Source organism: Trichomonas vaginalis, chromosome II (genome assembly GCF_026262505.1).
Source record: "Trichomonas vaginalis G3 chromosome II, whole genome shotgun sequence".
Taxonomy (NCBI): domain Eukaryota; phylum Parabasalia; order Trichomonadida; family Trichomonadidae; genus Trichomonas; species Trichomonas vaginalis.
The window spans coordinates 21,674,175-21,701,025 of NC_067204.1; the positions used below are offsets into that span (position 1 = coordinate 21,674,175).

Sequence of the window (26,851 nt, forward strand, 5' to 3'; positions counted from 1 at the left end):
ATGTGGCCGTTTAACATATTTCCATGTCAGCATCAACAATGTTGAGGCGAGAAAACAGACCACAGAATACTCTCGCTCAACAAAAGTTAGAATTGTTGATGTCTAGAGGACAACAAAGTGATTGGTCCATCAATGATTTCGAAATTGGAAGGCCTCTTGGAACTGGGAAATTTGGAAGAGTCTATCTCGCAAGAGAAAAGAAAACACATTTCATTGTTGCTATTAAAGTAATGTACAAGTCACATTTAGCAAAAGCAGAAATAGAACACCAAGTTAGACGCGAAATCGAAATACAATCTCATTTAAGACATCCCAATATTCTTCGATTATACGGATTTTTTTACGACAAAGCTAAAATATATCTAGTTATGGAGTATGCACCAAATGGTGAGTTGTTTAAAATACTTAGAGAAAATGATCGTTTCGATGAAGAGACTTCTGCTTTTTACATAATGCAAATTGTAGAAGCAATCAAATACTGCCATTCTAAAGGTGTTATCCATAGAGATATCAAGCCAGAAAATATTTTAATCGGATCAGATGGCAACCTAAAAATTTCAGATTTCGGATGGTCTGCATCTATTTCAAATACTAACAGAAGATCAACTCTTTGCGGGACTCTTGATTATCTTCCACCTGAAATGCTCAATGGTGAGAAGTATGATTTCGCTGTTGATATTTGGGGAATAGGTGTTCTACTTTATGAATTTTTAACAGGAAATGCTCCATTTGAAGAGCCTGAACGCGATAAAACAATCGAGAGGATCAAATCTGTAAATATTAAGTTCCCAGATGATATGCCAGAATTAGCAAAAGATCTTATACAGAAACTTTTGCAAAAAGATCCTACAAAGCGTATATCTTTGGGTGAGGTTGGATCTCATCCATGGATACTTCAATGGATATAGAGAAATAAACAATATTTTTGTATGTTTTATAAAAGTTAATAATCTATAATTCAAATAATAGAGAACCGTGTTGAGAAATAAATTTGAAATAAATTTGATAAAAAAAATTATTTGAAAAACTAATGTTTAAGTAACGGAATGGTTTGGAAAATGAACTAAAATATTGAGGCATACATAAAAAGATCCGGAACCTTCGGTAATAAAAAAAAAATACAGCAATATTCTAAATACTTCCTTACCAAGGGATAGTAAAGTTCAAATTCCAACAAAAACAAAAAATGAGTGGATTACCTAATAAACTAAAGAAATATACAATGAAGTTCAAAGAATTAATTCTATGAAAATTAAATAATGTAATGGTATATAAATGCTATGGTTAATCATATGAATACACTGATTTTTGGAAATCAACTTCAAAGAATGGCATGAAAAATTTTTCATCTTTTTCGACTTGAGGTGATTGCTTTTTAACTGTTTGTTCTACAATGGATTTTGTTATGTCGATTTGGTTTTCGTGTTCAACAACTTCGTATTGTGGAATAATGTCGAAATGCGGAGAAGTAATAACCGGTATTTCGGATATGCTACTTCTATCTTGTTTGGAGATGACCTTAAGAGAATTAGCACGTAAAACAGTGCTATGAGGTCTTGGAGCTAATGACTTTTTTTTCATTTGCTTCTTTTTTTGAAAAATTTGACTAAAAAAATCATGAACGACGCAACTCATGAATTTTTAGCAATTCTAATTGATGTCAATCCTCTTGAATGGAAGGAAATGAAAGATATTAAGTTTGATGGATTTATGAACCATTTGTTTCTGTACTTGAAGCAAATGATTCTTTCAGATTGTATTCTTCCACCTTGCGTATTAGCTTATAACCAAAGTCATGCCGAATTCATTTTCCCAGAACCTGGCCGTACAAAAGATGTCATAAATCAAAAGTTCAATCCAACAAACCAAGAACAAATTAAAAATTATTTCGAAAATATCATCATTCAGATTGCAGAATTTAATGGCAGATCAGCTAGTATACCACCAACACCACATGTTCGTCTTGATGTTGCTCTTTCAAAATCTTTATGTTTAATGAATAATTTACCTAATAAAAACATCAAAAAGAGAATACTTGCGTTTTCAGTTTCTCCTGAGACTGGCTCACAGTACGATAATCTTTTATTCGCTGCTAAAAGGCTTGATGTCGTAATCGATGTTTTATTCTTAAATTCAAATAGATTGTGCTTCCTCAGCCAAGCTGCCGATCTTACTCATGGTTTTTCAAAGACAATCAAGATGGGCGCTGCTTTGGCTCAATATTTATTCTCATTACCACCAACAACCGTACGAGACTTAATGGCATTACCAGCACCTGAGCCGCTTGAGTATTCGGCCCCTAGCGCTGATACACATAAAATGATCAGCAGAGGTTACATTTGCCCTGTCTGTCTTTCAATACTTGAAGAAGCCTGCAGAACATGTCCAATTTGTAACACTAGGTATGGAAGTGTGAATTTCTATATCAACCAAACAGAATTTAAGAGTGAAGAATTGAAAAATCTCTTATAATCAGAATATATTGTTATTTCTTTTTATAAATAAAGCTTATATACATTTACACAAATTCTTATTAAAGATTAATGAACATTTAGATAACAAAATAAATGATTTTTTTCTTTCACATTATAATATTACAGTTTACAAAAGTAATGTCGAAAGTAATAAGGTATATATGACACGATGTTGGTAGAATATTCTAATATGGTATTCATCAATAGATTAAAACAGTTGCATATATGTAAGCTCAATAACATTCACATATGATATATGCAACTGTGATATTGACATATGAACAATTAATAATTATGCATAATTTTTACCCTTATAACAACACATGAATAAAACTAATATCATAACAAAACAATTAATTGATTTCTTTGATTCTTCTCTGGAATTCATCCATTTCTTCTTCGTACTCTTTTCTGCATTGAGTTTGGGTCTCTAATAATTTTTGATGTATTTGTTCTAAAGCACCTTCAAGTTTAGTATTTGTAGATTCCATATTTGCAAGCTCTTCTGTGACTTGTCTATTCTTTTGGCCTTCAATTTTACATTTTTCAATCATGGCTTTCAATTCAACTTCGACATCCTCAACTTTCTTATCTAACTCTTTGCTCTTTGATTGCAATCTCTCTAATTCTGTTTTTGCTTCAAGTAAAGATCTCTTGTAAGCATCAGCTTGAGCCTTCTGAGCAAGCATCGCTTACAGTTTGCATGGATAAACTTGAGCAGAAGAAGCTTTCAATTGCGTAATATTGTTTTCAAACTCTTTTGTGATTTTCTTGTATCTATCTTGGAATTCAGAGTGGATTTCTTGTCTAATCTTTGCTTCTTTTAATTTAAGGAGTTCTATTTCATTCTGTTCTTCTTCAGCATCGTTGTTATTATCATCAACATTTTCTGATTCATCTGAGAAGTTGAGGGCTTTTCCAACAACTAAATCTTCTTCCTCTACATCATCAGCTGCAACTCTACACTCAACAGCTTCTGCAGCAAATTGAAGTGCAAATAAAGTATCTGATATCTGTTTTGTCGAAGGAGAAATATTGATTATAATAGAGCAATATGTTTTTCGTGATGTAACAGGATCGAAAAAGTCCTTAAAAAGCTCTGTAATCTTTGACTGCCTGTATGGTATCTTAAGACCTTTTACGCCAAGTTTTGTCTGCCTGATCATCCTAATGCACTGTCCAAGTGTAAACATTGAGGAGTTAATACTAATTGCCTCATTTACAGCTTTTTGATTCTTATCTTGGGGATCGACTCTTTCAGAACCAGCAAGATCAACAATAGAAAGCCTTGAAGCACTAACTTTTGAAATATCGTTAACTCTTTGCTTGGTCTTCGGATCAATAGGAATTGAAATTAACTTGAGCATAAAAACACAGTGAGATCTTGAACTCTGAGAATTATATGTAGTTGCACATACTGATTTAGCTTTATCAACGGTTGATAAAATTGATTTCAAATCTTCAAGTCTTTTGATTTCGATTTCTTTAGCATCTTTGATGACTGTAAAGCCAAAACCATCCTTTGAAATACGCATTGGCTGCTTTGTATCGCCAAGAAGATCATGAATGCGTTCGTTATAAACTTCCACGCAAGACACAAATAAACCACGTTCTGCATCTACTGGTTGTTCAACTGCAAGTAAAGTTCTTACCATTTTTGGAATGAGACCTGGATTTTGCTCAGTTCCTCTAACCGTAAATGTTTTGCCTGCACTTGTTGCTCCATATGCAAATAGAAGTGCGTCATAACCTCGTATAAACTTTTTAAGAAGTGGCATAGCGATTTCCTGGAATAATTCTTCTTGTTCTGATTCTTGCTTAAAAATATGAGTAAATGAGTAAGTTCGTTCTGCATGATGTTTTGATGTTTTATCTTTTTGCTGAACTTTGGCAATTACTGTATTCTCATTGATCTGCAAATCTGCTTGTGTTTCTCCTGGAAGAATTGGTCTAACTCGTAAAAATACCTTTATGTCTGACTCTGGATCCCTTTCACTTGATGGAGTTTGAGGGATTGATTTTTTAAAGAATGCTGCGTTTGAATTTGACATATTTAATGGTTGAGGCGTTTTTGGTACACCACGTGGTGATATTGGAGGCATTAATTTTAAGGTGCTTACTGAATGATCAAGCTGAAACATCAGATTTTATAAGATTTTAGTGAAATTCAAAACGTTCACTAAAATTATAAGTTATTGCTAATCATCATTGATTATAAGGGTTTCGTTTTGCTAAAATTGTCACTTTTATAGCATATTTGTTTTTGGATGTTTTGCGAAACCAAAAAAAAACTATGATATACAATGTGTGTGTAAAGAAAATACTTTATTTACTAGTTAAAAAATCATTTGGTATTGATCAAGTTATTTTTTCTGAATAAGATATTATATGGATAATTGGATAGAAAATACAATTATATAATCTTGTACCTGGTTTAATTAAGCTAATTGTCATCAGAAACTTGTAATTTTTATGAATTTCAGATTTTCTTTTCATTACTGCTTTTCTTAATAGGTCAAGTTCTTATTTACGTTATAAAGTATGATATTTACAAATATCAAGTTATCATGTTTTTTGAGAAATTATGAGAAACAAACAAAAATGAAAAAGATAGGAATAGCAATGAATAGTGATGTGGGTATAGAAAATGTAAGAGATATGAATGCAAAGCAATCAGTATTTAGGATATTGACCATAGATTTCGAAAAAAAAATGCTGCATATTGAGCGAAAACTATGATTATATTATAAGGCTGTCATTTAAAGCATAATGAAACTATTCCCTTTTCATTTTAATCGAATAAGATAGTAAAGATTTTTGAATTAGCTAGAAACTGATGAGATGTTTTCACAAATCAGATTTTTAATCTCTATAATGCATAATTCATCAATATCTCAATTTTGATATTGCGAGATATTTTTGCTATCGTTTCGCAATTTTGACACAATAGCAAGAGGGTTCTATAAGCATTATTATCAACGTAGAATCTGAATATCATATCAGAAAATGTCGCAAATCTGACATTTACCCGACCAAATAGCAAAAATAATTGAATACTTTTCGCAAAAACTTTAAAAATCGATAAAAATATGAAATATAGATATTAAAGAGACTTTTTATATAATATTAAAAAAAAAAGGTAGTGGGGCCTCCAGGCACTTCGTGCCCTCTAGCCCTGAAGATGTTTAGTATAAATGAAGTTTTTATTCGGAAAATTGTTAGTCTTCTGGGTCGAAAACATTATATAATGTGTCGCTTTTCACAAATTATATATGTTTTCATGTTTTGTCACTTTTCTGTCACTTTTCAGGAAAAAACATTTTTATTATATATATAATGAATTTTACAAAACCACCGTTACCGTTCTTTGAAATAAGAGTAGATGTAAAGATATTATATTGAGAGAACTTAAGAAACTACCGAATGGTCTAACATTTGTAGATTTGTTCGTGGAAGTTTCTATATATCCCATTTATGTCATACCGTATTTCCTGACTCAAAGATTATATGCAATGACTTCGACAACTATATGGACCGTCTCAAACATATACCAGACACAAACAATATATTGAAAGAGTTAAATGAAAAATACCTATAGGTAAGATGGAACGTATACCATTAGATAACAAAAATATTGTGAGAGAGGTTTTGAAAAAAGCAGAATATATAGACTGGGATAGTATATCTGCTAGACTATTATATAGTGATTCTATAAGAGTTCATGACATTGAAACACTTATGTCAAAAGTTTATATCTTAACTATACAAATGTTTTCAAAGAGAACATAGAAAAAATATATTGAGGGTATAGAGTTTGTGAGATGTCATTGGACAGAGTTGTATGAAAAATATAAAGACAAGGAAAATGTTTTCTTTATAGTGGACCCGCCGTTCTATAACACATGGATTTTCAATACAAGTAGACTGGACTTTGAGAGACTCTTTAGAAACTTTAGACGTTATACATAACCATCCATGCTTTTACTTTACATCCGATAAAAGTGGTTTGGAAACCGTTATGAGATGGTTAGAGGACATACATGACTATGAGTTTAGATATGACAAGATAGAATATGAGAGAGGTCCTATAAACCGGAAAAGTGTCATAACAAAGAAATTTTACTAGTAAGTAAATGTGGTTTGAAATAGGACTACTTGTTTTAGGTTTTTCCATTGTGTCATTTATTTATTTGACGTGGCAGAAAAGTACAGAGAATATGAAATGAACCAATGCCTGCAAATGTTCAGTATATGTACTCGTAAGAGATATTTTTATCTAATATTTAAATGGACGCACAGAACTTAGCGAATGCACAGCAAACCTGGACAACCAAACCCAGAGAATATTCCAAATGAAGTTAGAATACAAACTGCAATGGCAAACTATGGTCAAGTGCCAACAGATGTACAAATGCAAACTGCCATGTCAAATGACGCTGCGTTAGGTTTGCCACCATGGTATGCAAATATGAGATGGAAAGAGTTTTATACAAACCCTGAAGTGGGATATAAACAACTTTATGCAGATGACGCGAACACATGAGTTGACCCAGAATATGTTTTCTACCAGAGGAGAAACAGAATGTATGAGCTCCAGTTAAAGAATGCTATGGAACTCAACAGGAAACGTAAGAGACTAGGCGGACATTAGATTTTTACATATAGTAAAATGGGTTTCTTTGGAAGAATAGGAAACTTCTTTCGAAATGTTGGAAGAGGTATATGGAATGGAATAAAATCTGTCGGAAGAGGAATTTGGAACGGAGTCAAAAATATTGGTAAAAGAGTAGGTCAGTTCGTTGGTATTATACCTAAAGACCCTGAACCAGAAGAACAAGCTCCTGTTATACAACAGCCTGAACCTGCACCACAGTCTAGTTGGCAACCAAATCCAACACCTCAACCGTATTAAAAAATTATATTTTTACCGTTCGATAGTAGTTGTATATGAAACTAAGTTCTAAGTAAAACGCATGGTATAATGGAATTATTCTTTTTCTTCCATCTGTAGTAAACCATACTTGAAAGTCTGAAATACTTCCACTTGGTGGTTCGTATAACTTTGTAGGTTTTTCGTAAAAGTCATTTGCCAAGCATAAAAAAGAGTTTTGGGCGCCAGAAAATGAAGCATGAACAATAATAGCAGCTGGGTCGAAAACATTTTCATATGTTCCATTAGGGTTTTCGACTTCATAAAAGTCTGGGTGTACTGGATATGCTGCAGGCTGATTTAACATCCTCATAAATCTATACCATGCCAAGTTGTTATATTTTGTAGAAATATAAACGTTTTCTCCAAGGTCTTCTATTCTATTGATTTTAACAGTTGCATTTTTCCTGTCATATATAATATCGAGATGGTATTCTCCTTCGTCAATGTTATACTGCTTTGCATATTCGATATAGATATCGTTTATTTTTTCTTGAAAAGCTTGAAGAGTTGTTTCTAAGTTTACAAGCAAATTCACTTGTAAAAGTTTTCCCTGTTCAAATTTCTCATACATACGTTTTTCTTTGTTATAGTATCGAACTTCAAAACCGACCGTAAATGGGAAACCATGTATGGCTTCTGAAATGAACTTCATTCTACGAAAGCCAATAGCTTTTGTGACAGATGGGTCTCTTAACCATCTTAACGGGTAGTCAAAACGATAGCCTTCATGCTTTACGGTCTCTGTCTCAAACTTTTGACCTACATTAGTAAAAAGTTCATCTAATGGTTTAGTTGTAGCAACTCTAGAATTTTCTTTTTCTATTGAAAGCATATTTTATCTAGAATAAAAATGTCAAATGAAACAGCGTCTATGAGAGAAATACAACACAACCGACAACTCATTATACAAGCTCTAAATAAGAACACAACAAACTTTTCAAACTATTCTAAGATATCTGAGTCATTGAAAGAAGGAAACTTAAAACTGACATTAAACCCAATGACAGATGAGTTTCTATTTCAAGACAATAAGAACCATACTGTCTGTATAAATCCAACAAAAGGAACTTTAAACGAGAAACCTATAAATGAACTTCTTTTGAAAACAGATGTTGACAACAAAGCTGACAAAGAATATGTAGACGATGCAATAGCAAAAGAAGAAAAAGAGCTAACAAAGCTTATGCAACAAAAGAACATACTCATCCTGAACTAGCAGACAAAACATATGTTGACAATAAAATGTCAAGTGAAGTGACAAGAGCTGAAAAACGAATATTCTAAAAAGACTCATATACATTCTATATCTGATATTACAAACTTACAAGAAACCTTAAACAGGAAAAGTGACGTTGGACATACACATACCATTGCAAATATTACAAACTTACAAGAAACCTTAAACAGGAAAAGTGACGTTGGACATACACATACCATTGCAAAATTACAAACTTACAAGAAACCTTAAACAGGAAAAGTGACGTTGGACATACACATACCATTGCAAATATTACAAACTTACAAGAAACCTTAAACAGGAAAAGTGACGTTGGACATACACATACCATTGCAAATATTACAAACTTACAAGAAACCTTAAACAGGAAAAGTGCGTTGGATACACATACATCTTCTGAAATAACAGACTTAAACGTTAGCCTTGAAAAGAAAGCAGATAAAACATATGTCAATGAAATATACCAAAGTTTAGTTGGAACAAAAAATATTGAAACTATTGTTGGTGACTTTTCTGTCAATGAAGAAATAAATATTTTAGATGGCAGTTTGTACATTCCTTAAAAAATGGTATACGGTATAAACTCATTCCGAAAAATAACAATGAAATGTATGTAAGCTATAAAAAGAATGATGGTACACAAGTTAAAGTTCCATTAGACAACAACTGCTACTTAAACTTATATGGAGACGAACAAAAGAAATATTTAAGAGTTTATGAAATGGCAGATATGACATTGCCTGACCCAGCTCCAGCACCATATTATTATGACTATGGAGATGACGTCAGAACACCACATGTAGATGAACAAAAGCTAACATTATATTTAGATTATTATAGATATAAAAGATATAATGCAATAGAAAAAACGAGAATAGTATACTATTATGAAGATGACAGAAATAAATATTATAGTCAAGACTTTACCTACCCTGAAAACATAAGATTATATTATAAAAAATATTCTGACACAAACCAGAAGAAACCTGAAATAGTTGCACTATATTTTAAGTTCAAAAGAGACAATCCTATAATGTCTCATATGTTTGATTTAATGAACCCAGTAGGTTCTATTTATACATCTGTGGAAGCAAGAGGTCCTCAAGTAATGTTTGGTGTTGGTGCATGGGAACAAATAGTCGACAGGTTTTTGTATTGTGCAAACTCTTCAAAGGAAACAGGTGGAAGTAAAACGATTTCAGGTGAAAATTTACCTGCACATAGTCACTACATAGATTTAAGTACATCTCAAGCAGGTTGGCATAAGCATAGATATTGGGATTGGTCAGGAATGACAAAAGGTAAAGGATATGATGTTAAAGACGACGTTAAGTTTGCTATAAATTGTTACTGGAGTGACACTCAGGGAGAAGGAAACCATACACATTTCGTTTCAGGATATACACAAACAACGGGACAAAGTAAAGAATACATGCCACCTTACATGACAGTTTACGCATGGTATAGAATTGCTTAGTCGTCATTTTCAACTTCTTTAGCATATTCGTCAGGAGTTGTCTTATATTTGTTAGGAACTGTCTTTGAAAGTATACCACCTTGAACTTTGACAAGTTTGAAACGAGGTCTGACAATAGTAGTTTTATCTTCTGCTTGCAGTGTGTACATTTTGCCATGTTTGCCTAAAACTTCATAATATTCTCTTGTATACTTTCTTCTATTTTTACGAACACGAATGTGAGTACCTGTCGGGTTCCCATTGTTGTCATAGTCAATAGTATTTTCATATGGGTCGCGTTTAGGTATTTCTATTTTTACTTTGTCTCCTTTCTGAAGTTTGAAGCCCGGCATTCTTTCTTGTTTGTCTCTTTTGACTAAATTATTAAATATATAGTCTTTCTCTAAGTCGGGGTTGTTTTTCATTTCTTCGGGGGAGTGGTTTCCCAAACCTTTTTGTTTACGGTTATTGTAAATATTTAAAACTTGTCTCATCTTTGCCATGGAGAAGTGTCTATATTTGTCGTCATATGACATTTCATTTGCTTCACCACCTTGTGGTTGGTTTAAGTCTCTTAACATTTTTATACAACCGTCAATGACACCAAGAGCAGAATGGTTTTGGTCGACAATGAAATATTGGTTTACATTTTTTGAACGCAGATAGTTTTTAATATCGTCTGATTTGAAAGAACTTTCACAGTCAGATGTCAGTTTTGTTGGATGGTATTTGTCAACGAATATTGTCAAAGCAGTTTTCACATCTAAAATATTTTTGGACCATAATGGTATGGCTTCACAGTATCTTGTGTTTTGACCAACAAATATTAGCCAGTATGGAGGTCCATCTGTTCTAACTCTCGGAATGTTTTCCAAGATATCCATAAACCAAGCATTTGGTGTTGAACTAAAGATTTTTATCATGAGTGCTTTTTTTGTTGCCTTAGAAACATAGGGGTCCTTGTTTGGATTCGTCATTTTTTAACCCATAAGAAATGGGTTTATTTGGCGCATTAGCAGGAGTCGCATCTAGATTTTTACCCGCAGTGGGAACAATAGCCAGAGGTGTATTTGGAGTTGGAAGGAAGATTTTGAGTACATTAGGTATACTTAAAGAGAAAGCACAACCTATTATACAAACTGTACAGAAAGGTTGGGATGTAGCACGAGATGCAACAAATCTTATTCCAAATCCTGAAACAAGAGGAAAAGTTCAAGGATGGATGGACAATGTAGGAAGACAAGCAGGAAACTATTATAACAAAGCAAATGACTACTATAACCAAGCAGGACACTATATGGACCAAGGTGAAAGATTCTTTAACAGAGGATATAACCATGCACAACAATGGGTAAACAATAACCAACCTCAACCGCCTCAAACGTGGGGAATGTAAAGTTTTTTACTGAGATGAAATGAACAATACAGCATTGAGACAAATGGGTTCAAGATGGATTTGTCGGCTTCCAGCAGTTACACAACGTGTTTGTCAAGTTCTTCCTATACCTCAGGAAGTTTTAGACCGACTTAAAAAACAACAACAACCAGTTGAAAACAAACCAAACTAAAAATTTTTACTGAGATGAAATGACCGAAGAAGTTGAAACGGTAGATTTGACACCACAAACAAAAAGTTCAGAACCATTGTCAAAACCTGTCAAAGAACTTACAGATGAAGAGAAAAATTCAATAATAGAAAGTGCCAGGTCTGGAAATACAAACTCTAACTACAAAGTCACTTTTCATAGAAATGGAACGGCAAGTATCTCAAAAAAGAAACAGACTCTCACAAATAAAATATTGAAGTCTGAAGGAGCTTTCGAGACAACAGATGGAAAAGTTTACTTCACTGACCAACAGTTCATTATAGAACATCTCATTGACTTAGAGTCGAAATATTCTAAACTTTACAACAAACACAAAAAGTTGAAAGGAAAACAAAAACAAATGGCATATGATATTTATGAAGATGTTGACGACACAACTGTTCCTGCAAGTGAAGTAAAGTCAGAGAAACCGAAAAGTGACGAAAAACCGATAGAAGAAGAAAAACAAAAAACTGAAGATAAACCAAAACCAAAGTTTAGTTTCCAAACTAAACCAAGTCAACCTTCATTAGCTGGTATGGGTTGGCGTCAAAGACTTATGGCAGCAGGTGGTTATGTAAAGTAAAGAAAAAAAATATTTTTTTATTTTATTTGAAATGTACGCTGAGTTTGTTGGAGAAGACCGTTGGGAAACTTGTTTGTTAGATGAGAAATATGAAATGGCATACCATTTTAAAACAATATATTTTTACATATATTAAATGCTTCAGGTTGAAAAACAAAGAACAAAAGTAGCAGATACAAAACCGTTAGACTATATCTATACAAATGCTGGTAGGACTATTTCAGATGAAGAAATTTCATCCCGAGCATACAGGTTTGACTATCCAATTCGTTGGCTTCAAAGTCCTTCAGATGCAAAGGCAATAGGATTTAGAAGAGTTTTGTTTTCAAATAGAACTAACGCATTTATGTTCGCAGTATATTTTCATGGGCAGTATAAAGGTTCTGATGGTCTAATAGACAAATTTGACGAAATGAGAATCTTTACAGTTCGTTCAGACGAAAGTCTTGAGAAAACTCTAAATGACTTTCAAACTCAAATGAACAAATATTATTGGGAATTTCAAAAAAATACGACTCTTTACTAAATGGAACATACTATCTGAAACTAGAATATGACAAGATGAACTCCACCGTTTCATTTCAAAAGATTGAAATTAACCCTCCAAGAGATACAGAGTTTTTATTTTGGAAAGTAGACAAACGTTCTTGGGCACAATTTCTTCGGTTACTAAACCAGAACGAACCATTACCACCAGATGGTCCATTTAAATTTATACTTCCACCAGCAGATTTGACAGTTTATAGAAACGTGTTTGACCCTCAAAATGTTATGTGCCATGCAAGTTTCAGTTCAAGCAACAGTGGTTTTCTATGTATTGGTAAGGACTTTTATGACTTTGCTTCTAAATTCTACGAACCACCTAGTAACAGTTTCTCTGACTTTCAAGTTTGGTTCACAACAAATGGTGTGCAGCATATTATTCCATTGTACTATGACTTTTATCTCGAATTGTCTTTCATATACAACTACGGAAAAGTGCTGAAAAAGTATTGAAAAATAAAGTTTAGGGTAGATGGTGAGATCTCACCTCTTTTCTCACCTCTTTTCTCACCTGTTGAATTTTGTATAAAAACCAACCGCCGGAATTCCGGCGGTTGCTATATTCTTCACAAAATGCTTGTTTTGAGGTCGAGCCACTTTTGGCTCCACCGTATTCTTTCAACCAAAACTCATGAAATTTGGTCATTTTTCAGCAAAAATAAAGTTTAGGCGAAGAGGTGAGATCTAACCTCTTTTCTCACCTAATTTTTCACCCGTTGAATTTTCATGAATTTCCTTAAGATAGAAAAAAGTGAGTTAAAATAAGATGTTTACTGAAGGGGTCACCATGTCACCGGGTAACCATGTGTCACCAGGTAAACTAACTTCTTTTAAAAAATGAGACAACATGACATTTTGACAACAGTCGGGAAAATGTCAAGACTTCTTCATCGTAACGAGTGTAAATGAACCAAAAATATATTTTAGGTGAAGAGGTGAGATCTAACCTGTTTTTTCACCCGTTTTCTCACCTAATTTTTCACCCGTTGAATTTTCATGAATTTCCTTAAGATAGAAAAAAGTGAGTTAAAATGAGATGTTTACTGAAGGGGTCACCATGTCACCGGGTAACCATGTGTCACCAGGTAAACTAACTTCTTTTAAAAAATGAGACAACATGACATTTTGACAACAGTCGGGAAAATGTCAAGACTTCTTCATCGTAACGAGTGTAAATGAACCAAAAATATATTTTAGGTGAAGAGGTGAGATCTAACCTGTTTTTTCACCCGTTTTCTCACCTAATTTTTCACCCGTTGAATTTTCATGAATTTCCTTAAGATAGAAAAAAGTGAGTTAAAATGAGATGTTTACTGAAGGGGTCACCATGTCACCGGGTAACCATGTGTCACCAGGTAAACTAACTTCTTTTAAAAAATGAGACAACATGACATTTTGACAACAGTCGGGAAAATGTCAAGACTTCTTCATCGTAACGAGTGTAAATGAACCAAAAATATATTTTAGGTGAAGAGGTGAGATCTAACCTGTTTTTTCACCCGTTTTCTCACCTAATTTTTCACCCGTTGAATTTTCATGAATTTCCTTAAGATAGAAAAAAGTGAGTTAAAATGAGATGTTTACTGAAGGGGTCACCATGTCACCGGGTAACCATGTGTCACCAGGTAAACTAACTTCTTTTAAAAAATGAGACAACATGACATTTTGACAACAGTCGGGAAAATGTCAAGACTTCTTCATCGTAACGAGTGTAAATGAACCAAAAATATATTTTAGGGTAGATGGTTAGATCTCACCTGTTTTTTCACCTAATTTTTCACCCTCTTGAATTTTCATGAATTTCCTTAAGATAGAAAAAAAGTGAGTTAGTATTTTTAAAAAAATATTTTTTATTTTTATTGTAAGAACATGTTAGCAACAACTTCACCAAACTCTTTAGTTATGAACCCAACTTCAATGTTAGTAGAGATGAAAAGCTTCATTCCTTCTTCATATACATTTGAGACAGAAATCCAGAAGATAAAGCAAGAACTTCTCCAAGGAGATTTAGATTGCACTGCAAAAGATGAAACAAATGAACAATATCTTTATGAAATGGAGGACCTCATCGACCATTTGCCTAAACTTCCTGAAATACAACAACAAAAGCTCACTATTCCAGAATTCGATGAAATAGAAGTAAAAACAACCGACTCGGTAGAAATAAAGAAGTTCATACGTAAGGTTAACTATGAGTTTCTTGGATTTCATTGCAACCACAAAGTCATGGACAAAGATTGCGATATAGTATATAAGAATGTTTCTGACATATATAAATCTGAAGAATTTAAGACCTACGACAACTTTGTTTCGTTAGTTGCAAAATGTGTATGGCAGATAAGAGATAAAGATAAAAGATGTAAAATATGGAACGAACAGATAAAACCAGCAGCCTTTGAATTTAAGAGGACCATTGACGCTATAGTTGTACTTGCAGGACAAATTTCAATGTACAATGCTAAAATGAACCCACAATGTTCTAAATGTAAAGCAGCAATGAGGAAATATAACTACTTCGTCAAAGAGATAGAACGTATGAGAAACGACTATGCTGACTTAAAGAAAGAAGTAGAGAAACCAGCAGAAAACAAAATGGACATGTTAGCATTTCTAAACAAAAACTATCCAACAGCTGACGATTTCCTTCTTTCAGATGTCAAGAAGAAATATAAAGAAACATTCGGCATTGTGAAAACATTCGATGTACTAAAAGAAGAAATAGAAGCCACAAAATTGTTTAGAATTTCAAATATACATCGTACAATTCATGTAAAACGCTTGTGAAAAAAGAGGTGAGAAAACAGGTGAGAAAAGAGGTGAGATCTAACCATCTACCCTAAAATATATTTTTGGTTCATTTACACTCATTGCGATGAAGAAGTCTTGACAAAACATATACGATGAAGAAGTCTTGACATTTTCCTGTGTTGTTGTCTAAATGTCATGTTGTCTCATTTTTTCAGAGAAGTTAAATTACCTGGTAGCACATGGTAACATGGTAGCACCTAAAAACTATCCAACTGCTGACGATTTCCTTCTATCTTAAGGAAATTCATGAAAATTCAACGGGTGAAAAAAGAGGTGAGAAAAGAGGTGAGAAAAGAGGTTAGATCTCACCTCTTCACCTAAAATATATTTTTATTGAATTCTGTATAAAATTCTGAGTAAAATGGCATATGGAACACATACTTTTTCAGTAAGGACATATGGGGTGAAAAAAGAGGTGAGAAAAGAGGTGAGAAAACAGGTGAGATCTCACCTCTTCACCTAAAATATATTTTTATTGAATTCTGTATAAAATTCTGAGTAAAATGGCATATGGAACACATACTTTTTCAGTAAGGACATATGGGGTGAAAAAAGAGGTGAGAAAAGAGGTGAGAAAACAGGTGAGATCTCACCTCTTCACCTAAAATATATTTTTGCTGAAAAAAATGACCAAATTTCATGAATTTCCTCATATGTTTGCTACCCTCGAAAAACCGAGGGTAGAGATTCCGTACGAAAATCGTGAAAAAAATGACCAAATTTCATGAATTTCCTCATATGTTTGCTACCCGAGGAAAACCGAGGATAGAGATTCCGTACGAAAATCGTAAAAAATTGCGAGTAGGGAAAAAAATCTGGTCGCCTAAAACTCATGAAAATCGTAAAAAAATGACCAAATTTCATTATATAACTGTTATTTTTTTACGAAGAGAACTTTGACACTTCGTCAAAAAAATCCCTGAAATCATATCTTTTATACAAGATAGAAAATCTTACTCGCCTAAAACTCATGAAAATCGTGAAAAATTGCGAGTACGGACAAAAACGTAGTCGCCTAAAACTCATGAAAATCGTAAAAAAATGACCAAATTTCATTATATAACTGTTATTTTTTTACGAAGAGAACTTTTGCACTTCGTAAAAAAAATCCCTGAAATCATATCTTTTATACAAAATAAAAAAATAAAGTTAGTTTTTTATAAAATATTTTTTTATCTTGTATGTAAAGACAGAAAATGACAAACATTGAGTTTGAAACAGTTAGAAAGATAGACAATGACACCAAAATGGTTAGAATTGGTGATTTAAACGTAAGATACTCAAAGAAATACAACAAATATTCTTTGTCAGACATTTTATCTCCATTTGGAAAGAAACCGAAGGACTGGGTTAAAAATGCTTCTACTCAGAAATTTTTGACAAGAAATCCTGAGCTTATGATATCGGTAAGATTCTATGGAACTGCAGCATATCTTATAGACAAAAGTCTTATACCAATAGTTTTGTTATGGTTAGACCCAGTTGTTGGATATAACTTCATAACATATGGTTCATTCGATACGGAACGTTGCAGTGAAGGCTTACTTTACATCGTTCAGAAACCGAAGGACTTCAATACAAAGAGATATAAGATAGGAAGAACATATAATATAACTCAAAGATATGACAGTACAGTCAATAGAGTCAAGGTTGTGTTTGTTAATGATATGAGAGCTGCAGAAACAGAACTACTTGAAAAGTTTGAGAAAATGTATGGTGCTCCCACGAAAGGTAAAGAAACGTTTGAAGTAGATGAGATAGGTAAAGCTATAAAATTATTTGACGAAGTTGCTGAAAAATACATGTAAAGCGTTTATTTTTGGTCTTTTGTGAAAGTTAGAAAATAACGCTAGTTTTTTATAAAATATTTTTTTTATCCGGAATATAAAGACAGATATGACAACAACAGAGAACACAACAACTGCTATCGTTCATGAAGCTATAAATGAAGAATACGAGTACATACAGTTTAACAAACAACTCCGTCTCATTCGTTCGGTCAAAGACGATATGTACCAAATGCAAAGTATTTTGACAGCATGTTTTGCTCCAGACACTAAACACGCAGACGACTGGTTCAGAAACCAAAGCACACAAGAACTTTTGAGTGAAATTTCTCTAGACCGACTTTTTTCGGTCTTGCATAAAACACATGAAAATCGTAAAAATTTGCCAATAAATTTAAGAGGTTGGTATGTTCATAGACTTTTAGTAAATGCTGTTGCAATATGGGCTTCTCCTCGTTATGCATGGTATATTTACAGACTTCTTGACGAAATTCATAGACAAGAACGTGAAGAGATGGAAAAGAAACTTCATGCAAAAGATGAAGTCATTGAAGCAAAAGATGAAGTCATTGAAGCAAAAGATGAAGTCATTGAAGCAAAAGACAAAAGCCTTCAGAAAAGAATACCACGTTCGGTACCAAAAGGAAAGGAAAAGAACTATAAGTATATGATTTAACTGAAGAGATGGAAAATGAAGAAGACAGAGATATGGTTATGTTGCATTTAGTCAGAAGAAACAACAAAAGCTTTTACGACCTTGCTAAGATTTACAAATCTGACAGAAATTGTTCTATCGCGAAAACTTACCGATTTCAATGACACCAAATGAAGATGTGAAACAAATAGTTCAAGATACGTTACCTCAAACACACTATGATATTAAAGGTTGTACAATTCTTACCTTCAAAGAAGATTTGCCATTGTTAAAGGAAAAAATAACAGAGTATTTTGACAACTTCAAACAAGTAGAGTAGATGAACCATTTATTTTTCAAGCTTGACTTCAGATGGCTCAGGTAGCTCTATAAGGTAAATTGCCTTGTCAAATCCTTCTGGCATTCCGAGTCCTTCCTTCCGACAGGAAAAAAATTTCCTTCTGGCATTCCAAGTTCTTCCTTCCGACAGGAAAAAATTTTCCTTCCGACAGGAAAAAATTTTCCTTCCAACAGGAAAAATTTTTCCAGTTGTCCGTCCGTAAACCATTCAAATTTTCGAAAATTGAGAACTTTTTGGTCGAACTTCAGAAAAAGTTTTTCCTTCCGACAGAAAAAAATTTTCCTTCCGACAGGAAAAAAATTTCCTTCCAACAGGAAAAATTTTTCCTTCCGACAGGACACAAACGGATGACTGACGTTCCTCTTCCTGAATGTCTTCCAAAGCCAGAAGAACCGAAAGCTGCAGCACCACAACAGACTAAGACTAAACACTTACATTTTTCAAGCTTGACTTTTTACAATTTGAACTTTGTTCGCGTAGATATGAATTCTGAAAGAAGTATGAGGGTCTTGTATGACTTTGTACTTCTCCCATAGTTCATGTCTGTCAAACTTACCTGCCATGGACTCTTTCATAAGTTCCATGAAATCGTCTTCGGACAATCCGGGGAAAAGTACAATGTCAGTAAGTATTCTCTTTACATCCTTACTTAAACTCTTTGCTGTCTGTACACAAATGACAACTGAGATGTTAAAGTGTCTGAGCTTCTTAAGAATTCGACACATGTCTTGTTCTCTGTTCTTTAACAAAGGATGAGAAGCAAAGTCATCTAAGATAAGAAGACACCTATGAGGGTACGTTTTCCAATCGTAAGATTGCAATTTCTTCGAAATGTATTCTATCTCTTTCTGTTTGTTTCTGAAGTGTTTCTTCTCTAATATTCTCTGCATTTCCTCATTTGGGTCTTTAAACTTCGAATTGACATACTCATTTATAGCATTATACTTCAAAACCCTTCTTTGGTACTTCTTTATCCAATCTAACAACTCAGAGTCTTTTATACATACTAACTTAGACTTCTTTATAATATCTTTGAACGAATTGACGGTTTGGTCAAATTGACCCGAAGTACTACAAATGACAACTAACTCATAGAATGGGTTCTTCTCATCTAGTTCTTGTTGTTGTGCAGCCATTTTAAGATAAGTGAAAGTCTTACCAGACCCAGGCGGTGCAATTAGACCTGTTATACCATTCTGAGCAAATAAGAACTTGTCATGTATGGGTTTTATCTGAGCATTTTCTAACTTCCTCTTGTTCTTGTTTAAAACATTCTCAAATTTCTTGTCAATGTCAGCAAACTTTTTTTCTAACATATTTTTAGAAAAATTAAAATTTTTATCTTTTAGAAAATGTCTAGCGATTTCGCTATCTATATTCGAGACAAGCTTTTCGACAGCAAAACATCTGTCGACCATAAAATCTTACATAGTGTAAACAAGAAAGGTGAATTTGTTCTAAAGTTCTGTTTCTGGGAATATGACAAGAACCATAAAACATTAAGCAGAGCAGTCTTAAAATTTGTCAATGACAGACTTGTTGAAGAGATGACGCCTCTTGGAGAGATGAAGTCCAACAAAACTTCTTAGAATGCAAAGAAGACACATGCGCCGTTCTTGAAGATGAAATAGAAAACAGAATAGATGAGCTATTAAAGGACAAAGAACTTTTACAAAAATATGGTTCTGAGAAGTTTGACATAACTCCACCAGAAAAGAAGAAGAGAGAAAAGAAAGAAAAGAAAGTAGAAGAAGAGAGAAGAAAGAACCTGAACCAGTTCCAGAGAAAAAGAAATTTGACATGTAAAAATAAAATTTTATTTTTAGAACATTTCTGGGTCAATGTCAATGTTCTCTTCCTCTTTAGGAGCAAACACTGGCTTAGACTCTAAAATCTTTTTACCCAATTTACCTTGAACTTCTACAACTTTAGACTCATAATATTCATAGTCGTCTGCTTTCTTTGGTTCATAAGGTATAACAAGTTTGTATGCTTTGCCTTCTTTAAGGTTTGAAAACCTTCTGTCAAAACTTTCTTTGACTGTTAACAAACCTTCTATGTCTAAGTCTTCAAATTTCGCACCATTTTTAGTCACAATAGCAAACTTAACTGGTTCGATGTTCCAAACTTTGCTGAATGAAGACTTTTCAAAATGGTAGAAGTAAACATTCAAATATGTGAATGGGTCTAGTTCTTCTTTAAGTCCTGACATGTACTTGTTTACTGAGATGAATTTTGTCATCTTTTCTATCGGATAAAAAAATATTTTTTTTTTAAAATTTACTCAGAAAAATTTTTCTTTGTATATACACCATTCTGTACGTCTAAAAGACTTTTGACATTTGCCAAGAATGTTCGTTTAGACGCTGTCATATAACCATATTCTTGACAATATTGTTTATACGAATCGTACAATGACCTTTCATCTAAACACTCAAAGTCAGTTTCATCTATGAACAGTTCATATACACTCTTGTTTGCTTCTAACAATGTTTGTCTCTCTTCGGTATGTGGAATTTGTCTTGGATTGAACTTTGAAATATCTAATGTCATAAAATATGAGAACAAGTGGTTGTAAAAGTCAGATGTCAAAGTTTCTGACAAAGCGTCAAAATATTCTGTATCTTGCATATGAGAATCTGACGTTCTGACAACTACATATCTTCTGTCAGAACTTTCTAACTTCATCGGAACAGCATTGTTTGAAACCATAATGAAGTTTGCAACATTTTCACAAACTCTTTGGTCTTTATACTTTCTTTCAACAACTCCAACTTTGTCTGTTATAAGACTCTTCAAAGCATCTGAGTTCAAAACTTTTGTTGTATCTATACTTTGAAGTTCGTTACATACTATAAGTTTCATATTCTCTATTGAAGAGTTAAATTTACCGCAGATGTTTTCTAAGTTTGTCATATTAGGGTTCGAATAACCTTCTAACAGTTTGCATAAGATATCTGTAAAGAATGTGTTCTTACCTGTTCCTTGTTTTCCAATTATAATGAGAGCAGTTTCATTTTTAGCACTTGGATGTTGTAAGATGTTTGCAAACCAACATAAGATATACTCATAAACCTTTTCGTTTCCATTGCATATAATTTCTTTGACATGGTCTAACCAAGCTTCTATAATATTTTCTTTCCATTCTACTTGTTCATATTTATATCCAGTGAAGATAGAATAGAAGTTTGGAGAAGGTGTATAAAACTTTATACCACGAACTGAAAAATCTTCTAACTTTGACAATAAGATATCCCAAGCATCTAACATCTTCATGCCAACTTGTACAACTTTTATTTTCTTAAGTTTCTGTCTACATTCTTGTTCTGAAACTATTGTTGCTCTTGGTTTGTTAAAGACTACATCCCATTCTTTCATAACATAACATTCTGGGGCAGAGTCGACATAAATGACTAAACGTTTCAAATTCTCGACTGCTTTGTTATAGTCTCGAAATGGACACATATTTCTGAATGTTTGGAAGTCATAAAAATCTGAAACATCTATTCTGTACATTTTTATAAAAATAAAAAAAATATTTTTTTTATTCTTGACTGTTGTTGTTGCATTTTGTTGCATTTGTTGTTCTTGAGCTATTTGTTGTTGAAGTTGTTCTTGTAATACAATACTTTCACCAGTTGCATCTTCCAATTCGAAACTTTCTGCCGTCAATTGACAAATACATAGGACATAAAAGTTTTACAGGAACAAAGTTTGCGTCAAACTAAGGTTAAGTTTATGTTTGCTAAAGTGTTTGAGTTTACTAAAGCTGAAAACTCTGCATTCGAATGAACAATAGGCAAACCAGCAGAGAATGTGTTATTTATACGCATAAGTATCTTTTGGTCATAGTAGTTTCTGTCGACATTCGAATAACACTTTGAACCTAAGTTTGAAACAATATATAAAATAGGTGTACTTAAAGTCAATGGAACAGACATTCCTTGTATGACACCTTTTCCTGTTATAGGAAACTGTTGGTAGTAAAAACCAGATATAAGTTTTGTATTATAGCTCATATTGTTATAGAAACTCAGTCGGACATCCAAACATAATGAAACCTGCTCTAGTTGCAGCACATGTTACACCCGTACTTAAAGTATTAAATAAGTCAACAAAACCTTGGTGGTATAGCTGAGTAAGTATCTTCAAAGGAGTATTTTTTACCATTCACAACAATAAATCTTCTGGTGTCAAAAGAGCAAAACAAGCTTTAGTCGTCATTGGTGTTTAGTTAGTTTACAATATCGTCCTTGAGGACTTTGTAAGTTTGTTTTATAGAATTATATGACTCAGGGTTTTTAGTCGTAATAGTATAAACCATTATATGTCTTCTGCCATTTACATATATTTAAAAGTTTTTCTGAAAGTGGAGAAGAACTTCATCTAAAACTTTCACATGGCGTTTCTTGAAGTTCTCTGTCTAAGAAGTTCAAATATTTTGTAAAGACATATAGAACTTTCCTTTGTCTACACGAACAAACAAAACAGGGTCTTTCATATCGTTCAAAAAGTGTGTAAATCCTTTACATGAAATAAAGTCTATATTATTTTTCTTCAAACATCTTTCAAGAAGTTTTGACATTTTTATTAGCAAATAAATTTTAATGAAATGTTGTGGTCGTCAAATATTTTTATAAACGTCTGGGAAACTATACTTTAAGTTTCAACGTTTCACCTCCTTTCATAACGTATATCTTGTCAATGACATTATATGAAACACCACAGCAACTAATTCGGGTTCTATTTCTTTGATTTTATATCGTCTGCCTCTGTCAAAAGTTTCAATAGTTCTTTCAAAACTTCATGAGGTGCAATGACATATGAGTTCACTTTTACAGGGTTGTGTTCGACCAAGTTTAACATTATACTTAAAGCTTGACAAATCTTCTCCTGAGTTTGAAGTTTGTCTTTCAGTTGTTGGTAGTCGTTTCGAATATCTGCAACAGAACTTAAGTCTCTGCTAACTTCAGGATATGTTGGTTCTTTTACAGGAACAATTGTTATACCATCTTCGTCCTCGTATGGTTTCCCCACTTCAACATCTCTTCTTTGACATTGACAATAACACTTTGACTGTTTGTTTGAGTTGGTGAATTTAACTTCACATCTGCCACCGCCATTAAACCTTTTGAAACACTTACGCTTCTATTTTTCGGAAATGACATTTTACTTAGAATAAAAAGATGGACGTATTCGAGTATCTCTTCGAATTGAAGCAGAACAAAGTTTACACACACAAACAATACAAATACATTGACAGAATAGTTCTTTATACAAACAATGGTAAATGTTATAGAATAGCATTTGCTGAACCAAAATATTTCCATAAAGCAAAGAAAGTTGGTATAACTGAAATGGTGAAAGTTCTTGAAGCAGACAAAAATATAACTTCAAAACTTACAGATATTTCTAAAGGTAAGTTTATAATACAATATTATGTCAAAACTGGCGTACTGTCAATATTTGACGGAGAGAAGTCAGTTCAAGAACAACTTACTGACCTGCTGCCAAAATCTGCTCGATGGAAGCTGTCGTTATGCCAATCTGAGGAGCCCCAGCAGGTTTCATCGAACGAATCTTCAAAAGAGCATCTTCCGTGAAAAGTGCTATTGGTTTTGTAAACTTCTTTGCTTTCAATTCATCTGGACCGTCTCTGTCACCAGTATATTGTATTTGTACAGTACCAACAGTTGAAATACCACCCATAAAGTCTTCTGAGTCAGCAAATGGAATGCCAAGCCAAAAGTTTGAACGGTCTCCATTTGTATATTGAGTTTTTTGACCTCCTGTATGAGTCCATACTTTCACATATGGCATAATAGAACTTTGCATTTCAGGGTTAATGGTTGTTGTGAAGTTGTTGTTAAAGTTCATAGCATCTAATGTCAAGTTGTATGACCTCATATCCTCAACTGTAGAATATTCTTCTCTTGGATAATATTTGCCATCTATGTTTATATGATATTTAATACCGGGGTTGTAGAAACAAGAATAGTCATTTATAGTTCGTCTGAACAGTACAAACATAGTATCTGCATGTTTCATTGCAGTTGTTAAGCAATATCTGTTCTTGCACCTGGGTCAGATTTTGGTTTCCAACTTCACCTGCAAAGTCTTTGACAGATATTTGGTGTATAGGGAACATAAGTGGAACTGCAATATATTTGGCAGCTAAAGCATTTGAAATATCTGGGTCCAACATATAGACTGCAAGTCTGCTTTCTATTCTCTTGCATTCAAATTTTTCGCATGTAAACTTAACTGGGTCCCAAGCAGTTCCAGCAGCATTGAAATAATAGTTTACTTCATTGTTGAAGTTTGAGAAACCAAAGTCTAAGTCAACTTTGTCTTTGCAAAATTCGGCGAATGACGTTTGATTTGTTCCCTTTACGTCTGTAATAGTGAATGGGTCTTGTGTTGGTGCAATGACTAAGTTATTTTTGCTTGGAGTAAGTTCGATAGAAATTTTTCCTGCCCAGTTTGGCAAGTATCTTAAAAACCTGAAGATGAGGAAAGATGACAAAGGAACTCTAAGTTTCAGTTTTACTTTGGTTACTGCTCTGCAGTTTGTCCAGAAAGGTTAACATAAACTCCTGGAACGTTAGGGTCAAGTCTTCTTATTTTCTCAATATTTGCATACTGGTCTGTTTGTTCTCTAGCTTGTGGTTGTACTGAGTTTCTCAAAGCGAACCATTCATAGTTTGCCCATGTTACTGTTTGAACTAAGTCAGAGTTAGAATATATCTTATATCCCATGAAAACTTCTGGAGCATATTGGTATCCGACATAGAAAATTCCATTGCAACCTTTCTTGTCAGACAACTTGGCAGAAGGTTTTATTTCAATGTCTTGTTCCACGTATAAGAATGAGTTGTCAATAGAAATAATATGAAACCTGTCGCAAGCAATATCTACTGTTGTTGAAGAACCTTCTCCAAACTCACCTACGTTTCCATAAGAAACAGCAGTTGTATATTCGTAAGTTCCAGGAACTATTTCTGACCTTCTAATGGCATTGTCGCATTCGTTATACCATTCGGAAACATTTCCGTTCATGGCATCCAAAACTGTTGGCGTTATATTCTGAGCGGCGTACATTTCATATGGGTAAAAATATAGAATAGTTGGATTTATGTGTCATAATAGAACCCACGTGGACCAAGCTTTACTTTCTTCCTGCTGAGTTTTTAACTCTTCTTTTTCCTTCATTGCCACTACTTTCACTAGATGAAGTTACTTCTTCACTACTTTCACTTTGTTCTACTCTTCTCTTCTTCTTTGGTGTCGCTTTTGGTAACTTGCCCTCTGCTTCAAGTTGTTGCATCTTTGCCTCATGTTCACCTAGTATGTTGTAAATTTCCCATGTCCTTTTTGCCTTTGGGCTCTGGTCGCCCATCTCAGGTAACCTATATCCTAGAAAGATTTTGTCATAGTTTGTATTTGAGTCTTCGCGTATTGTTTGCATGACTCTTTCCTGAGTTTCCGGTTCAAGCTCTTCAAACAGAGCTTGTCCATATGGAATAAGCTCGTTTCCAAATATATGTTTTTGTAGCCATTCTGGTTTTCTTTCCATGTTACCAATAATATCTTTTTGTGAATGGGAAAGCTTTTACCCAATGTTTCAGTCTTGCGTCATTTATTTCTGTAGTTGGTTTTATTTTGTCAAGGAACATGTTTTTCAATACTAACATTTCATTTGGTACTGTCCATTTGAGTTTCTTAAATATTCATCCCTTCTCGGTTCATTGTCTGCAAAGTAAGTTTTTATGACATTTTGTAAACTTTCGTTTGCAAGGTCATGTACAATAGGTTCTCTTCCTTCTCTATCCCTAACTTTCTTTCTAAACTCTTCACCAAATATACCATCTTTATGGTTCTGTGTAGTTCTTTGAGATAAATGTTCTAGAACGTCAGGTGTTATATTTCCATCAGCCATGTTCATTTCATACTGGTCCAAAATATCTGCATCTTTCATATCTTTCAATGGCATTAAAGCCGCGCTGAAAATACCAGCTATATCTGGTTCACCATTCACTTCCATTGCGTCTACAACTTCTTGGAATTGTGGTTGTAAGTTTATGAACCACCTATCCGGGTTAGCTTTATGACCCCATCTCATTGTAGTTCCATAGTCTGCAGAAACAAAAGTAGGTTTGTTTCCATATTGGTTAGGTTCTGAATGAACTTTAAACAATGTTTCATTTCTATATGTTTTGTTGAAATTTAACCTTTTATTTTCACCGAGTTCAGCCAAAGATTGAACGTTATATGGTCGTAAGTAAAAAGGTTATTGTATTTGCGTACATTTTCTTTCAGTACTTCCATTCTATGCTGAATATTTTCATCTGGTGTTGGAGTCTTTTGTATGTCGGCAAACATTTTTCGATATTCTTCTACCATGTCAGCCGAATTTTTCTTAGACTCTTGGAAAGATTCCATATTC

The 26,851-nt window shown here is 33.5% G+C and overlaps 14 protein-coding genes and 6 pseudogenes across 20 annotated transcripts, besides 1 other annotated feature; 12 read left to right on the forward strand and 8 right to left on the reverse strand.

Annotated features, from left to right (window-relative positions):
• Positions 1–23: 23 nt before the first annotated feature.
• On the forward strand, positions 24–908 carry TVAGG3_0586180 (serine/threonine-protein kinase IAL-related family; the record flags this gene model as incomplete). Its single annotated transcript, XM_001314549.1, has 1 exon — positions 24–908. The coding sequence occupies one exon, from the start codon at positions 24–26 to the stop codon at positions 906–908; it is 885 nt and encodes a 294-aa protein (XP_001314578.1).
• Positions 909–1,040: 132 nt separating this feature from the next.
• Positions 1,041–1,595, reverse strand: TVAGG3_0586190 (uncharacterized protein; the record flags this gene model as incomplete). The annotated part of the gene is made up of 1 exon (XM_001314548.1): positions 1,285–1,581. One exon carries the CDS (start codon positions 1,579–1,581, stop codon positions 1,285–1,287), a length of 297 nt encoding a protein of 98 aa, XP_001314577.1.
• A 15-nt stretch (positions 1,596–1,610) lies between these two features.
• On the forward strand, positions 1,611–2,534 carry TVAGG3_0586200 (phosphorylation of RNA polymerase II C-terminal domain; the record flags this gene model as incomplete). Its single annotated transcript, XM_001314547.2, has 1 exon — positions 1,618–2,472. One exon carries the CDS (start codon positions 1,618–1,620, stop codon positions 2,470–2,472), a length of 855 nt encoding a protein of 284 aa, XP_001314576.1.
• Positions 2,535–2,638: 104 nt separating this feature from the next.
• Positions 2,639–4,633, reverse strand: TVAGG3_0586210 (microtubule motor protein; the record flags this gene model as incomplete). Its single annotated transcript, XM_001314546.2, has 1 exon — positions 3,167–4,576. One exon carries the CDS (start codon positions 4,574–4,576, stop codon positions 3,167–3,169), a length of 1,410 nt encoding a protein of 469 aa, XP_001314575.1.
• Positions 4,634–6,849: 2,216 nt separating this feature from the next.
• On the forward strand, positions 6,850–7,125 carry TVAGG3_0586220 (annotated as a pseudogene). The gene has a single exon. A coding segment is annotated over exon 1 (276 nt).
• An 18-nt stretch (positions 7,126–7,143) lies between these two features.
• On the forward strand, positions 7,144–7,386 carry TVAGG3_0586230 (serine threonine-protein phosphatase family; the record flags this gene model as incomplete). Its single annotated transcript, XM_001314544.1, has 1 exon — positions 7,144–7,386. The coding sequence occupies one exon, from the start codon at positions 7,144–7,146 to the stop codon at positions 7,384–7,386; it is 243 nt and encodes an 80-aa protein (XP_001314573.1).
• A 4-nt stretch (positions 7,387–7,390) lies between these two features.
• Positions 7,391–8,239, reverse strand: TVAGG3_0586240 (uncharacterized protein; the record flags this gene model as incomplete). The annotated part of the gene is made up of 1 exon (XM_001314543.1): positions 7,391–8,239. One exon carries the CDS (start codon positions 8,237–8,239, stop codon positions 7,391–7,393), a length of 849 nt encoding a protein of 282 aa, XP_001314572.1.
• Positions 8,240–8,692: 453 nt separating this feature from the next.
• Positions 8,693–26,584: a mobile genetic element.
• On the reverse strand, positions 10,118–10,525 carry TVAGG3_0586260 (uncharacterized protein; the record flags this gene model as incomplete). The annotated part of the gene is made up of 1 exon (XM_051239329.1): positions 10,118–10,525. The coding sequence occupies one exon, from the start codon at positions 10,523–10,525 to the stop codon at positions 10,118–10,120; it is 408 nt and encodes a 135-aa protein (XP_051097153.1).
• On the forward strand, positions 11,095–11,496 carry TVAGG3_0586270 (uncharacterized protein; the record flags this gene model as incomplete). The annotated part of the gene is made up of 1 exon (XM_051239330.1): positions 11,095–11,496. The coding sequence occupies one exon, from the start codon at positions 11,095–11,097 to the stop codon at positions 11,494–11,496; it is 402 nt and encodes a 133-aa protein (XP_051097154.1).
• Positions 11,516–11,668, forward strand: TVAGG3_0586280 (uncharacterized protein; the record flags this gene model as incomplete). The annotated part of the gene is made up of 1 exon (XM_051239331.1): positions 11,516–11,668. One exon carries the CDS (start codon positions 11,516–11,518, stop codon positions 11,666–11,668), a length of 153 nt encoding a protein of 50 aa, XP_051097155.1.
• TVAGG3_0586290 (phage tail repeat-like family) lies at positions 11,688–12,272 on the forward strand (the record flags this gene model as incomplete). Its single annotated transcript, XM_051239332.1, has 1 exon — positions 11,688–12,272. The coding sequence occupies one exon, from the start codon at positions 11,688–11,690 to the stop codon at positions 12,270–12,272; it is 585 nt and encodes a 194-aa protein (XP_051097156.1).
• TVAGG3_0586300 lies at positions 12,409–13,268 on the forward strand (annotated as a pseudogene). The gene has a single exon. A coding segment is annotated over exon 1 (860 nt).
• On the forward strand, positions 14,685–15,599 carry TVAGG3_0586310 (organellar and viral DNA polymerase type B; the record flags this gene model as incomplete). The annotated part of the gene is made up of 1 exon (XM_051239333.1): positions 14,685–15,599. The coding sequence occupies one exon, from the start codon at positions 14,685–14,687 to the stop codon at positions 15,597–15,599; it is 915 nt and encodes a 304-aa protein (XP_051097157.1).
• Positions 17,021–17,431, forward strand: TVAGG3_0586320 (organellar and viral DNA polymerase type B; the record flags this gene model as incomplete). The annotated part of the gene is made up of 1 exon (XM_051239334.1): positions 17,021–17,431. The coding sequence occupies one exon, from the start codon at positions 17,021–17,023 to the stop codon at positions 17,429–17,431; it is 411 nt and encodes a 136-aa protein (XP_051097158.1).
• TVAGG3_0586330 lies at positions 17,520–18,384 on the forward strand (annotated as a pseudogene). The gene has a single exon. A coding segment is annotated over exon 1 (865 nt).
• Positions 18,846–19,295, reverse strand: TVAGG3_0586340 (protein of unknown function, DUF4106 family; the record flags this gene model as incomplete). The annotated part of the gene is made up of 1 exon (XM_051239335.1): positions 18,846–19,295. The coding sequence occupies one exon, from the start codon at positions 19,293–19,295 to the stop codon at positions 18,846–18,848; it is 450 nt and encodes a 149-aa protein (XP_051097159.1).
• TVAGG3_0586350 lies at positions 19,758–20,211 on the forward strand (annotated as a pseudogene). Its single transcript has one exon. A coding segment is annotated over exon 1 (454 nt).
• TVAGG3_0586360 lies at positions 20,228–20,535 on the reverse strand (annotated as a pseudogene). Its single transcript has one exon. A coding segment is annotated over exon 1 (308 nt).
• On the reverse strand, positions 20,686–21,681 carry TVAGG3_0586370 (uncharacterized protein; the record flags this gene model as incomplete). Its single annotated transcript, XM_051239336.1, has 1 exon — positions 20,686–21,681. The coding sequence occupies one exon, from the start codon at positions 21,679–21,681 to the stop codon at positions 20,686–20,688; it is 996 nt and encodes a 331-aa protein (XP_051097160.1).
• On the reverse strand, positions 24,580–24,845 carry TVAGG3_0586380 (annotated as a pseudogene). Its single transcript has one exon. A coding segment is annotated over exon 1 (266 nt).
• Positions 26,585–26,851: the final 267 nt, after the last annotated feature.